The following is a 14,898-nucleotide window of genomic DNA, read 5'->3' on the forward strand; positions in this document are numbered from 1 at the left end:
GTAGGACTGAAATTTGAAAGGTAAAGAGATGAGAGGAAGTCACTGGAGTCTTCTCTTGTGATGAAAAGAATCTAATCAAGTAGCTTCCTAAAAAAAAAAAAAAAAAAAAAAAGAAAAAAAAAAGTATGTTGACCAAAAGTTCAATAAATAAATAATTTTGTTTATGTCCTCTGAGAAACTATAGATAGTTTTGCTTTTAGCACCTGTAAGGATTTTAGTATGGAATATAGTAAATGGAAGAATTATTTTGCTGTTATTTTTTTGAAGAACATGAACCTTGTATATTTTATATTTCAATATTCATGGCCAGAAGTGATGCAACTTACTTTCTTCATTTATAAAATGATATTCTCTATTTATAAAATCTATGACTAATCCATGTTTTTTAAGAGTGGTTTTCTGAATCTAGGATTCATCTTTGAATATAGTCAGGATATATGTATTCTTTCATATTCAGTAAGTAATTTCATGGAATTGGAAACACTAGCCTTGTCTTTGAATCCTAAAGAGTTCTTGCAAATCTGACTGATGCTGTGGATTTTTACTCTTTCTGCAGCGATTCCAACTTCTCTCTATGAGGAGACCATATATTAATGCCGTCTTTATGTCTCTTCTCACTGTTGACAGCAACGTAGGCTGATAACACTATCAGTCTCAATTCCACTGAGCTATAAAATTTACACACACGCTTTACAAACAGTGAAGGTTACTTAAGGAAACAGAACATAAATCCCACCATCTTAATCTGAAGGCAATGTAAACAATTGAGTTATATTTACTCTCCCCCTTCCCACCAACTTCTGTTGTCAATCTAAAGTTGCTCTAATTAATAGTACTTAAATGGATTTTCAATCGCCCCGATCAGACTCCCCACTCTGTTTCTCTGTATTCTGATATTGCAGCTCCTTTCATGCACCTTCAGCGTTGTTGGCTTATGTAAACAATAAAATCAATGTCCTTTCAACTGTCCTGTGACGGGGTCTAGGAGCAGATCGCCCCCCTTTCTGTATCCAGTGCTAATAATTGCTCCTGTTCATCATCACAGTATGGAGAGCTCAGGATTTTTGCGTGAGTTTTGGGGTATTGCACACATACAGCTGTAGCCAAAACCCTGGAGAGATGTTGCACTAGATAGTCAGTCAGAATCCAGTTGTGTCTGTTTTTCAGACGAACAACAGACACACATAGAAGAGGACTAAGCTGGGGAGACATTCAGAACTTGTGTTCCTTCTCAGTACTTCTGAATCGTTACAATCCTAAAATTCCGAGTAGGAAATCCAGTCATGGCAGAATCTCTAAGGTACTGGTTCCTTTGTGAGGGATGAGTGTCCCTGCATCTTTGACTGTCAGCTTTGCCCTCTTGTAAGAAAAAAAGTAGCATTTGACTTCCAAAGTGTCCTAGATCATCTCCAAGTTCGTAAACAAAACTTGAGCAAGGCCTAAAGTGGCTGGCAACATTTTTACTCACACTATAAACAGCATTTGCACTAACCTTCTCCTTTTAACTACTGGTCTGAAGTTAAGTGTTTCTGAAGATCAGAAGATACCTCCTTTCATTATAATTCTAGAGTCTGTTTTATCCTGTGGTGTAGTTAAGTGAACAGTCAGAGGGGAATTCAGGCTAAGAATTTAAAATTATTTTCTCTACAAACTAAAAAGTTCTACTAATTATTCTTGCACAGATTTCCATTAGATAATTTGATAATTAAATAAGTGTAAATGCCTTCATATTCAGGGATATTTATTTTCTCTTCTGAAGCAGAGGAGTGTGTGTGAGATGCAGTGTGTTCTGTTCTTATTATTTCACTTGACATCCATTACAGGCATTGATGAGCACCAGTTGTCAGGCTAACCATACCCTAGGTTTTACCCAATATGGTAATTCTTAACTCTGCTATCCTGCTTTACCAGCCTGCAGGAATAAGAAAAAAAATCCCCCCAAGATCTGCAAGTCTTGCCAACAGATTAATGACAAAAACCCTTGCTGGTTACAAAATGTTTAAAGGTCAGGTTAAAGGCTTGACAAACATATCGCATAGATGTCCTCATTGCATAAAAGATGGACATGACAGTTTTCAGTAATGAGAAAAGTTAAATATCATTAGGATTGCTTAAAATCACTCTAGTCACCCCTCTCTTTCCTCTGAGACATTGCTCTTTGGGGGGGGGGGGGGGAATAGCCTACCGTTCCACCTGTACACTACCAGTGTCTGCCCACATCATCTAAGACATGTTCTGGACAGAAAGAAAGTAGAGAGAAGACCCCAATAAATTCTAAAAAGCGATTGTTTAACATGGATTTTTTTGAACACATGCAACTATGTCTTACATGTCTTATATGTTAACCTCTTGGCTCACACTATTATAACTGACCCAAGATTGGTTTTGGTAGCTGAGTCATTGACTAAAACAATAATAATAATAAAAAATTTGCTCATTATAGATAGTATTAAACTGATTTATTATTCATAAAATTTAAGTACAGTTAAATTGGGAAAAAGCATGTATTGGCTTTGAGTTCATAACAAAAAGAGCTTCTCCTGTTTTATGAGCCTCAGATTACCAAATAACCTTGACAGCTGAATCAGTGTTCCATGACAACAAGCAGGCCATTGATAAATAGCAACAAAACTATTAGATGTTGAATTTATGAGATGAGTAATAGAGAAGCTAAATTATAGGTTTACCATTTGACAAACTACAGCTTGACAAATCCCTGCTAGTGTGTGTGTGTGTGTGTGTGTGTGTGTGTGTGTGTGTGTATGAACGTACATAAGCAGAAGAGAGAAATAGAAACTTTTTAAGACAAAGATATCAACGTGTCATGAGTGTTACAAAGGCATAAATATACTCTTTTTAAAGTCGTTAGATTCCCAGTCATTATCAAATACTGAACAAGTCACTTTAAATACTTGAAAATGCTAACATTCGTGAAGTTGGTTTCTTCTGATTTTATTTTCATTTTTACTTTTAAGCACTAGAATGTAGAAAAGAAAGGGAGTAGCTACTTGGCAGATGCTTAAACTGGTAAACTGATAGATTCCAGCTAAAATTCAAAATCAGAAGTTTAAAATAGAAGTTTAGGAAGTCACCAGCAAAAACAAGAGCATATGTTGTTGGAGTTAAAAATCTTTTCCTGGCCTATGGAAAGCAATTTGCACTTGCTAGGGAAGAAGCAACAACCGTGGTTTTTCGTGCTCCCAGAATCAGAGTGGAAGGTATCAGGAATAAGTTTAAGGAAATCTAAGTCTCAAACATTCACTAACTTTAAAGTGATGGGAACTATATAGAAAACAAGTGAGTGGCTACTTATATACAAAATACGTGACTATACGTATACCTATGCATAAGACAAGCTAGTGTGTGCTGTTCTTGTTCCTAAAGAAGAAATCATGTAATACTAGCAGTGTGTTTCCAGGCAGGTTTTTAGGCCTCCTGGTCAGTGACATTGGTGAGGCAGCTTTTGATTAACAACTGCATAACCGCAAGAGCAAAACTGAGTCTGGAAATTTGACTCAAACAGATCCTGAAGTGGTATATCTGCTTCAGAAAGTTGCTCTGCTGTGATCCAACCAAATACACAGGGGACTATGGAGTCGTGTGAGCAGCATAAATCAAAGCTGCATCTCTCCTCCTGCCAGATCATGGTAGTTATAGTCAAGTGGGATTCTCATGCTCTCATTTCCCAGCACATAACTGCAGGTGGCAGGTGGCAGCAGTGCCCCTGGCACTCATCTTGACTGTGGTCTGCTAACATCTGAGTTGGGTTATCTTCTAGGGTTTTGGTGAAACATCTGTGTGTTTAAACACTGTTGTGCCTTCCCACAGTGGTGGGCTTGTAACACTGAGTTACTAGAAAAAGATTGTACTCAGTGAACAAGTGTACAGCAGCAATCTTACCATGTTTTTCCCTAACTTGACTGGAAGATAGATTACAGCCAGACAAGTTAGGTAAGTTACATAGGTATATATGAAGAACTAGGTGAAGTTCTGTGAACTATGTCATACTAGATGATCTAATCAGATCTCCTATTCTAAAAATCTATTAATTATGCTTGTATAAGAAACAGCTGTAGCTTTGTTGAAAGGAAATTAAACACTGGAAATTCATCTGTTCCTAAATACTCTCACAATAACTACTGGAGGTAAATTTGAAATTTGACAAATAAACGAAAAAGATTTGAAAACAAACCTAGTGATGGCTTTGGTTGATAAAACAACTATGTGAAAGGTTTTTCAAACATTTGCCAGTTGTACAATTTGTCTATAACAACATGAATGGTATGAACTGCTATTCTCAAATACGAATTAAGAAACTTGTACTTCCTTAGGAAGAAATTATGCATATGCATATCCACTACATCCGTCCCTGAAGTCTGCTTGTTATATGACATCATTTCCAAGAGGATACTTGTTGGATTGTGATTCTGACTTTTAATATGATACTTGTGCTATTCTGTACTCAAAAACTGAGAAATAACAGAGAAACCATAATATATTCAACTACAGCAGGTGGTTAGCGTCCAGTATTGCTGATGCCCGTAGCATTTTAGGTTTTAGAAGATCAAGAATATCCACTGTGTTTATGATGCATATGGTAGGATTTTAACATTCCTCCAAACTGCAGATCTTCATATTTCCATGTCCTTCATGTTTGCAATGATGAATTGCCAAAAAGGTGCTTAGCCAAAAATGGGTATTTTTTTAAACAAAAAGCTCAAGTTAGTCATATGCTTTCATCCAAAACAATCAGAACCTGAGCCAATTTAGTGCACATAAGATACCTTGGAAGGATTAATTTATGCTGTTGAGCTTGTAATATGTGTAACCAATAGGAGCTGTCTGCATACATGGATTTTTTGAAAATCTTGCAGCTAAGTCATTGAGCCAAATGCAAAATCCAGCACCTAAGGGCATCATGTAGATTTGTAATGCACCCTGGAGGCCTAAGGTTGAGAAACCATTGAGTGGATTACACAGATTCATATATGTAGTTTTTTCATCTCTGACAGATATAATATGAGCACTATTATTTGAACTACATACATTTCTTAGAATATTATGTATGAGAGAACAATATGCACAACGAAATCAGTTATGCAAAAAGTAAAAAGAGGAACGGGGAAGGGGCTTAAAGATTCAGACCTCTTTAGCGAGATGTCATATGATGTAACACCTGTATATTTTACAGGTCAAAAGCTTTATTACTGGCAAAGACTTTAGCTGCAGAAGTAATTGATATGCAGATCAATATGTGGATCTCAGAGGAGCTGAAAGTATATGGAATCTGTGAGAAATCTTCTTTAAGAGGCAATGATCTCTTGTTGTGTCACTCACCTGAAAACTAGGCATCTAGACTGGTCAAGACCTTTCCAGGGGAATGATTCATCCTCTTTATCTAATGTACCTAGTTTCAAATGGGATGAATTGCCTTCTGGAGGAACCTCTCTCTTTCCTCCTCTTCTCTTCTCTGAGAAGAGCTTAAATCAGACATTTATGACTAAAGTTAATAAAATGATACCATCACACGGGCATGATACTAAAATAGGAATCCGTATTGCAAAACATTGCGAAGGGGCAGTGTGTTTCATATACATTTTGTGTTGTTGAACTGTGTACAGTGACTAAGAATTTCATTCACAATACATAATTGGATTTTCAACTTATGTAAATATGTGGAAGTTTAAACACCTGACCCAGAGTAGAGGAGTGAAAAAAAAATCACTTTTTATGACCAAAATGACCAAATAACCAAAGCTAATAAGTATTGTATTTCCTGGTCATGCACAATAGCTGTTCAGTCAAAGTCTACTTTTTTTGTGTCGCCCCCCAAGCATAACGTTATAATAATCAGCATTGCCATTCTTGTGTCTATGCAAATGACAGGGAAGGCAGTTCAGAAACACACCATTATAATAAAGCACAAAGCATCAATAAAAAATACCTAAGCAGACGCAATCTACGAACGTAGATATAACAAGAAATGGGCATATTCTGAGATACTGCTGCAATTCCATTAACACAGGCAAGTATCATCCAGTGTAACAGAGAGGGGAGCCTGGCGTAGCCTGAATGGTAGCTCATGACTGTGTCAAACGTACAAAGACAAAATTTGTCAATAATTGTATAAAATTTATGATGTCCTTTCCCCCTTACCCCAATTCAGCATGGCTCTTTTTAATTAATCTCGAAGGTAATAAAACTGAACATTGGATCACGCAAAGGTAGGGGATCATAGCAAAAATAAACAAGCAAAACCCCTGTGATCAGCAACATAAAGGAGACAAGCAAGTTTCCATACTAATGGAAAGATAACGGAGCTAAAGGTTCGGAAGGTCATAGTGTAACTGGTGGTATGTTTTTCACATTAGCTGTTTCTCTGGATTATCTGCCCAGTCTAAATCTTTCTTCATCCTTTCCTGGCTGTATCTATTTTACTGTAGAACAGAGCTTAGATTAACATATGCTTACTTAGGATTAAGGATGTTGGGTTATGGGTGTTTTGGTTTTGTCTTTCCCCCTCCCATTCCCCTTCCCCCAAACACACTTTGGCAGCAGTGGAAAAAAAAAAAAAAAAAAAAACAAACAAACAAAAAAAGAACAGTACAGTACAGTAGATTGCCTGTGCCCTGAACTTTGAATACATGAGCTAAAACTAAACATCCACTAAACACAACTAGCGAAAACTGCAAGTAAAGTAGTATTTTGTCATTCTTCACTTCTCTGCTTGAAATTAAAATAGAGAATGGTGCTGTTTGTTTAATAATTTTCCCATCACTTCTCCCACTTTTTTCTCCATCATCACCCATTTCTTGATCATTTCAGTGCCTACAAATGCTCTATGGCTAAGAAGAGGAAAGCTGAAGAGCAGCTTTCAGGCGTTCCAGTCAACAAAAGAAAATCCCTCTTAATGAAACCCCGCCATTACAGCCCCAGTTTGGAATGCAAAGAAGAAAATGAAGACAGGACAGATTTACAGGAAGATATCAATGTCCTTGAAAGCAGTTCAACACCAGGTAGCTGTGCAGTGTGGCTTGGTTTGAATGTGAATTCCACAGAAACGAAGCACTGTATTTTCAGAAAGGGTGTAGAACGCGTTTGGCTTTTAACAGGTTTGGAAGGGTGCATTACTGTCTTGGTATAAGTATCATACATCAAATTATTTTGTACAGTAAATCATGGGGTCTAGTAATTGCTTTGTAGGTCACAGAGACAGACATCCGCTACCGCATGTCATATATGGAGCAGCATCTGCTTCTTTGCTAGCTCTGTCAAAGAACAAGGTTAAGCCCACCACCAAGAAAAACACATTTATGAAAAGTAGATTTTCACTGGAATATATAGAGCTCTTATGAAGAAAAAACAAACTGCTTAGCAAAACATTGTTGACTTTAACATTTAGCAAAGCAATTTCATGCATGTGACTGCTACGTGTGTTCTATTTAACACAATTATTAGACTCAGCACTTTTATACTTGTTATTCCAGCTCTGCTAAGCCAAACATATCCAACAATTTATAGAGAGTTCTACAATGTGTGTGCCGAAAAATATGGAAGAGGCCAGGGGAGACAGAAAGATATAGCTACAGTATGTCTTTATTGCTCTTTCTTTGTAATATATGTAATATATGTTTACAAACAAACATTATATATATTCAGGATGAATAACAAATATCAAATTATATGGGCCATCACATAATTGCTTAAGAAGTCCTGCGCCAATTGTTAATCAGGCAAATGAGGAGAAATCAGTGGCATACAAGCTGCATTTGTTTTAAATGGAAGATTCAGCATTAGATCATGAAGCCAAGCTAAAAGGAAGATGATCTGGCACTGGGAAATTTGTAATCACAGGTGCTATGAAAACTGATAGGAACGTATATTGCACTCAGTTGCTAAAATTGGTTATTACAGGTGTTTAAAGGTAATTTATTTTCAACTCCCATTATAAGTTCCTTGAACCAACTTTTCCAATACTTTAAAAGGAAGCAAAATCTAATATTAGGGATTTGTATCTTTATCTACTCTAAAAAGAATTTCCTTTAAAATCTTTTTCATATGCGTTATATGTATGAATACCATAAAACAGATGAATTACAAAGCCTGTCTTTCAGATTAAGAAGCCGAATCTGGCTCTGTTGAAATCAGTGATGGGCTTTGTGTTGTTCCCATAGAGCAAATATTTGAGCCAGTGCTCACTTGTGAGTCTTCTAGAAGGACTCTCCCACAGGTGTCCAGATCCTATCAGTATGAAGACTAGAAGGGAGCTGCCTCATCAAGCAGAATGCCAATTAACAATGTGATACCCGATGTCTGTGTCTTCTGGATGATATTGCTAAGCCAAATTCATCAAGCAAAGAGCACCATGGTTTTCAATGGCCTACAAGGAATATTTGTATCTCCTAACATCACAAATATTGAGAAAATTTGTTTGAGAAAGAATTCTTGCACCTTTTCGTAAATCTGTAAATTTTAGCTTTTTTTTTTTTTTTTTTTTTTTTTTTTTTTTTTTTTTAAATATATATATTATATATTGATTCAGCCTGGTCTGGCCTTCCAGAACTGCCCTCAGTCATGTGCTTTCTTTCCCTTGTGTCTATCCTCTGTCCAGCTTAAAGAACTCACTGAAAGGAAAGCACTTTACTGGGTGTAGGGGTAAAACAAATGCAGATATTCAGAGGAATCTAAGTTATTTAACTTTTTATTTTCAAAAGAAAAGGCCAACTGTTAGCTCAGATTCAGTGATGTAAACATAGGGGAACCCTCTATACACCCAGCCAGTCAGTTAGAAGAAAAAAAACACTTTATTTAGAAAAGTTAAATTTGATACCAATTAGATTTCTCCAGATCTGCTTGTATATGTGATAATACAAGCTAACCCTTTTGTTTTAATTTTACCAATTAAAGTAGCTGAAAACAATTATCATCTAGAGCATATAGCTGGTCTGGATATGTAGGTTTATTTACAATTTCTTAGTGTAGTATTGCTTATTTTATTGTGAACTCATGATTCTTGTCAGTTGGTGTGTTAATGCTTCAGTTCATGGATTGATGCAACTGTAAACTAAGCTCAGCTTTGATTATTTCCAAAGGAAATTTCCAGCCCATAGGAGTGAAAAGCAAAGCTGAGGCAGCTGAACCATTAAGACTGGTTCAACAACAAATTTTTAAACATTGCCTTTAAAAGTTCCTCATCATTTTAGCATCAATCTTGATGGTTCAGGTATCAAACATCTCAGTTATATAGTATTTATATTATTTTTCATCTTGCTTCTTGTTCAGGCAGTCTTTTACCCAGAAAAAAATAATTTTAAAGACCTATTACTATTGTCTTATTTTGTTTTGTTTTGTTTCATTTTATTTTGAAGGGTGAGAAGACTTTTTTAAAACTAGAATCCTTTGCCTTTTAAAAGGACCTGATGATGGGATTGCATTTTTATCTAAATGGCGAGAGAGAAAATAATGAAAACCCAAGCAGTCATTTGACGAAAGTTTGTTGTAGAGCTAAATCATCATTCTTATTTGCTGAGATGTGAAAAGACGACATACTTTTTCATTCAGAAGACTGCAATGTGTGTGGTACTAAACTAGCTGCTAAAAAGTTGCTCTAAGGTTTACGGACATTTTTTTTTAAACACAACTTTATATACACAGTGCACAAGGCCACCTCTCCCTGCATGAATCCAATTTTCTGAAGAAGAATAAGAATTAATCAATATTTTCTTTTAACATATAACAAACAGTTGAACCAAACAATTATGTAAACTGGAAATGACCCAAAATGCTAACAGTTTGGCAGCAGTAAAGTGAAATGCATTGTGGTGCACATGTGCATTTTTGTCCCCCTTTTCCCCTCCACAATAATCTGCACTTAATAGGAATATTTTAAACTATGTAGCTAAGCAACAGAGGTAATTGTTGCTTTCTAGAGCTTTTGTTAGGCACTCTAACACAGCCCAAATATGCATAATTAGGTATAATGTCTATAAATCATTATTGTACACATGTGGGTAGTTAAGTGGATTGAGAGAATAGTTCAATGAATTGGACATATTCACTGAAAATGCTTTTTATTTGTTTTCTGTAGTTCATAATACTTTAAAATTATCATAACCCTTTACACTTTTTCTTAATAGCTCACTGTGTTATTGAGAGAAACTTCATTTGCATTTTAGACTATGCTTAATTTATTATTTAAACCTGGAGTTCTTCTGATCCGGGAGAGGACAGATAGATCTTATCAAATAGTCTGTGCTTGTTTATTCATCCTCCTTTCTAGGAAGTAAAATGTTAAATTTTTCAGTTTATGTTGAATAGATCCCAACAAAAGAATGTACCCTATAATCAGCATTATTGAAGGGGCTAGTGTTGTGACTAAATTCTTCCCTTCATCCAAAAATGCTTTTAGTTACTATGGCAATATTTACTTGATCCTGGCAAACCAGTGTTGATTTTAGAGAGATAATTACCAGAAAGGAAGATGATGGAGATGTATTTTTGAGTGTCCTTGTCAGAGGAAATGTTTATAAAAAATTAAATGAGATAAAAAAGGCGCATTGTCTTCCACACCAACAACCTCTCCTACGTGCAGCCTCTATTACCTGCTGACTGCCGCTTTTCTTCTGAAGAAAGATGTTTATAAAGACAGGATGCACTTCAGTGGTGTCTTTAACAAGTCCTTTATGAGTCTGTACATAACAACCATTTCTGTTTGCCTGTGCATGACCTGATCTATCACTTAATGTGGCAATTGCAATGGTGACCAGGAGCTTGCCCTTTGTAAAGTATTGAGCTTTTTCCATCAAGGTCTTTCATAGGGTTTGGAATGATTTGAAAAGTAATTAGGGGTCTATTTTGGGGAAATATTTGGGAATCTTAGATGAGAGAGAAGTGAAATATAAAGGAATTTGAAAATGTGTGTGTGCGTGTCTGTGTGTGTGTGTACGTATGCATACTATATGTATCCTATATTTTTACTGCATTGTATTTATATGAATGTGTGTGTGTTCTAAGACAATATATGTCCTTTTACCATCAGAGAAAAACAACAACACGTTTATTTCTCATATAGCTTTGGAGCTATAGCATAAAGTGGATATAATCTCAGACGGGCTTTTCTTGATGCTGCAGTCATTTTAGATGTAGCTGTGGTGCCTATGATCGTTTCAGAGTACCTTTGAGTAAAGAAATGGAAATTGGCAAATAAATAACTTCGTATCAATTCTACAACATACCAAAAGCAGTTATTCTTACATGTTTTTCTCTTGCTTTTTTCCAATGTAGCAGAAAATACTGCAAAATCATCTGAGGAAACCTCTCATATGAGTGGGCAAGAAAATTCCAGTCAAAGGAAAGATAACTACACCGCCTACCAAGATGCCATGGCCAAATCTTTGACGAACATGGGAAAATTAGCAAAGGATGCACCCAACCAAGCAGTGATGGAAAATCTAATTGATAGCGGCCTTCACTCCTTAAAAACAGAAAATGATGACACTGATGAATGTTACATGATTAACTCTACTGAAGGAAAGGAAAAGACTGGTGTTTCTGACCCAAAATACTCTTCATCTGAGGAAAATGAAAGTACCTCTGAAATTATGGACAACGAGTGGGACAGCTCCTCAAATTTTTCAGAAGAAACTAATGTAAAGCCCCATGTAACAACTCGGAAATATATTGTAGAGTGTAATCAGCCGAGCATCCTGGAAGTCCCGGAAATTAAGAAGGAAGAAGTAGAATTTGGCCCTTGTGAAACAGTTTGTGACTCAGAAACAGAACTAAGAGCACCCCAGGAGTCTCACGCAGACTCTTTTGAGAAGAGAATTCAGAATCCCTTCCCTGAGAGCGAGGAAGATGACAACGAGTGCCTGTCAGAAACTACAGAAGTGTCTGTTGATCTGGACAAGACAAAAGGGAACTTGAGTTTGCTCGAACAAGCGATAGCTCTGCAGGCAGAGCAAGGCCATGTGTTTCACAGCACCTACAAAGAACTGGATAGGTTTCTTCTGGAGCATCTAGCAGGGGAAAGGAGACAAACCAAAGTTATTGACATTGGTGGGAGACAGATATTTAGCAACAAACGTAAGGAAGTATTTTTGGCTGTTCTTACTGGTTTAAGCATTTATCCTATGACTGATAGAGGATTCTGAGAGAGGTTTTATAGCAACAGTTAAGAATCTGGAATTTAGCTGGTAATTTTGTTAATTACATACCTTCACTCTAGTGCCTTACATCTAACCAGGTTAAACACTAGGTACTTGGCTTCTTGCCAAACCACTATGTGAAATGATCGGTAATGGCTACTAAAAGGGCTGTGTAGCTGGCACTGACACTCCTCCTCCTCCTTCTCCTCTTCCTCTTCCCACCCCCTCCTTCCCCTGTTCCTCCTCCTCTTCCTCCATAGAGCAGTAATACATACCTCCTGAATTTCAGCAGCCAAGAGAGAAGGCAAGGAAAAGTTACGATGAAAAACTGGCCCCTTCCAAACATACCATCTTATTTCTAAGACCTGTGTTTTCTGAGTTCTGTCTCCTTCACATATCAACATTACATTTTACTGTAGCCAGCATTTCAGAGCCAGGAGAGCACAAGCTGTGCCTCTTCTGCCTCATTCACCATCAGCAGAATTGCCAATAAGTTCCAAAATCTTTATTGTTTCTGATAGTTTGTGAAATCCCACTAGGCCATAGGAACATAGCTCCATTTTCAGCATCTAATCAGGCTTCCAGAAGTAGAGCTATAAAAAATTTGGGTTTGATTTGTAAAGTGGGTTGTGGGGTATGAAACTCCTTGACTGAGGATAATTACAGAACATCAAAAGATGTCATTTTATAAGCACATTCCTGCTGTAGTAGGTAACAATACCTACATTTGCCCTTTGAGTTTCCCTTTTTGACTTGCTCACTTGACTCACTTGACTCACTTGATATAGTGAGATCACCCCAGCATCGTTGCAATTTCTGCCTTTGATAAACAAATAGAGTTAGTCTGGTATTTCTAGTGTTACTTTAGAATAGTCCATATATTTACTCTTTTATATTTTATATATATATATATATAAAATAAAATATATATATTAAATATATATATTACAGTAGTTTAGTTATTTAAGGTATTTACTGTCTAAGATAACTGGGATGTTTTTTAAGGAGTTCCAAGTATGCAACATTTTCTGTAGCAATAAGATAGTGTATGCATGTATCTGCCTTTTCTGTCTCAAACAGTCATTTCATTAACATGTCTTAAGCTGTATATGCAAGATATTAGCTTACCTCCTTGCTAAATTACATTGACCTTTGTTTGCTCAGATGACTGCGATCTGTGCAGGAATCTTACAGATACCTTTTCTTATCTTGAGACCAGCTTTGTTTACCAGGGGTCACATTGGAGTCAATGTGACTTTCCTACAGCACACACAGGAAGAAGTAGTGATGATGAGCATGGCGGAATTTGGCCCTTCCTGAGTCACCTCATATTATTATTAACTATAGTTTGCAAGTTAATCCAGAGGTAGCATTCATTCATGGAGGAAAAAATGGGCTTTCCTCAGGTTGTGTAAACGTTGTATGATTTTAGTCAGTGTAGTGTCAGGCACAGAAATTATTTCAATTAGAAAATTAACTGTTCTTTATTTTTGGTGCTGAAAACGCATCATCTTTTTTCAGGTCTTAATTTTCTTTCTTGGATCCTATATCAAATAAACATGGTTTAAATGTACATTTTTTCCATGATTTTAATGATAAACCTCTCCAGTTAGTGGAGTGAAAATTAAATCATTTTTTTAGGATCCCTCTTCATTTTCTGCACCGTTGCAGCAAAGAGTTTCAAAGGAGGAGTCTGGACTCCTCACTTTCCATTTGCAGTGATTCTTGGCTTGGGGTCTCCTCTTGATGTTCACTCTTTCTTTCCTCCTTGTTTTCTTTTGGTTTTGTTTTTGGTTTTTTTAACCTAGAGGCTTGCCAGGACGTTTTACCTTCGGCTGTCTCTGGTGATCCCGTCCCTAAGCGCGTTCTGCGTGGAGCCCAACAGCATGTGCTTGAAGGAGGCTGCTCCCTGCGCTGGCTGCAGCTGTTTTCTCCCTCCGTGCTGAAAGTTGTTGGCAGCCAATCACAGATTGAGCTAAAACATCCTCAGCAATTTATGCGGCCACTTCCCGCATATTTCTCCCAAGAGAATTTGTGGACCAGGATTCATGCCTTTCTCTCCCAGACTTTTTGATCCCACCTTGGAAATCAAATAAAAGCCTTCTGACTGGTGCTTCTTGCACATTTCTAGGTGCTTGAAGCAAAAATTGGGAATGCACTGTGGTCGTCGCAGGGTGGTAGCTGTGGGACTGGGCTGAGACCTGCCCTTTGAAAGGGTATCGGCTGCTCCATGTTTTCGCTGTCATTGTGGGCTGCTCCACAAAGCGATATTGCCGTGTGTACCAGAGGGAACTGCCTGCCTTGCCTCTCAAATGTAAAGTGGCACGTATTCAGTTTCCTAACAAAGAACTCCCAGCCTAGAGATCTGCGATATTTAAGGAATGGCTTCTGGTTGAAACGCTTTTTGTTTGTTTGTTTATTTCGAACCTCAGCTTTTATTTGGTTAGCCTGGCTTCCTGGAGTCTGACATTAACAGAGTAAAAGATTGTTTCTGTTTTTTTATTTATTCCTTTATAGATCTGGCTGTTGGTTGATGCTGCCAGTTTTCTGGCTTATTGGATTGTGGCTTGTGTCCTGTTTGAGGCTTTGAATAGAATAAATGACACTGCAATCCTAAAGCAATATAGTTTAGCACATAAATGACGTAGGATGGGGGAGCTGTTGTTTAAAGGACACTATGAAGACCTAAAGGAATACTTAAATTGCTTAAGTCTCTGTTGAAGCCTTTTCTAGGAATTGCATCTGATGTACA

General features: G+C 37.0%; 1 protein-coding gene across 6 annotated transcripts in view; it reads left to right on the forward strand.

Moving 5' to 3' along the window:
- The window catches only part of ST18 (ST18 C2H2C-type zinc finger transcription factor), a 75,682-nt gene that overhangs the window by 18,899 nt on the left and 41,885 nt on the right, over positions 1–14,898 (forward strand). For 2 of the 6 annotated variants that reach the window (XM_062568236.1, XM_062568239.1), the window contains exons 1-3: positions 3,547–3,560; positions 6,826–7,022; positions 11,284–12,084. In XM_062568236.1, the coding sequence (XP_062424220.1) occupies positions 6,842–7,022; positions 11,284–12,084 (982 nt within the window). In that variant the 5' untranslated portion in view covers positions 3,547–3,560; positions 6,826–6,841. Of the gene's footprint in view, positions 1–3,546; positions 3,561–6,825; positions 7,023–11,283; positions 12,085–14,898 lie in introns of those variants that run through there. The other 4 variants (XM_062568238.1, XM_062568235.1, XM_062568241.1 and 1 more) reach the window with 4 other exon arrangements.

The sequence above is a fragment of the Rhea pennata genome, chromosome 2 (genome assembly GCF_028389875.1).
Source record: "Rhea pennata isolate bPtePen1 chromosome 2, bPtePen1.pri, whole genome shotgun sequence".
NCBI lineage: Eukaryota > Metazoa > Chordata > Aves > Rheiformes > Rheidae > Rhea > Rhea pennata.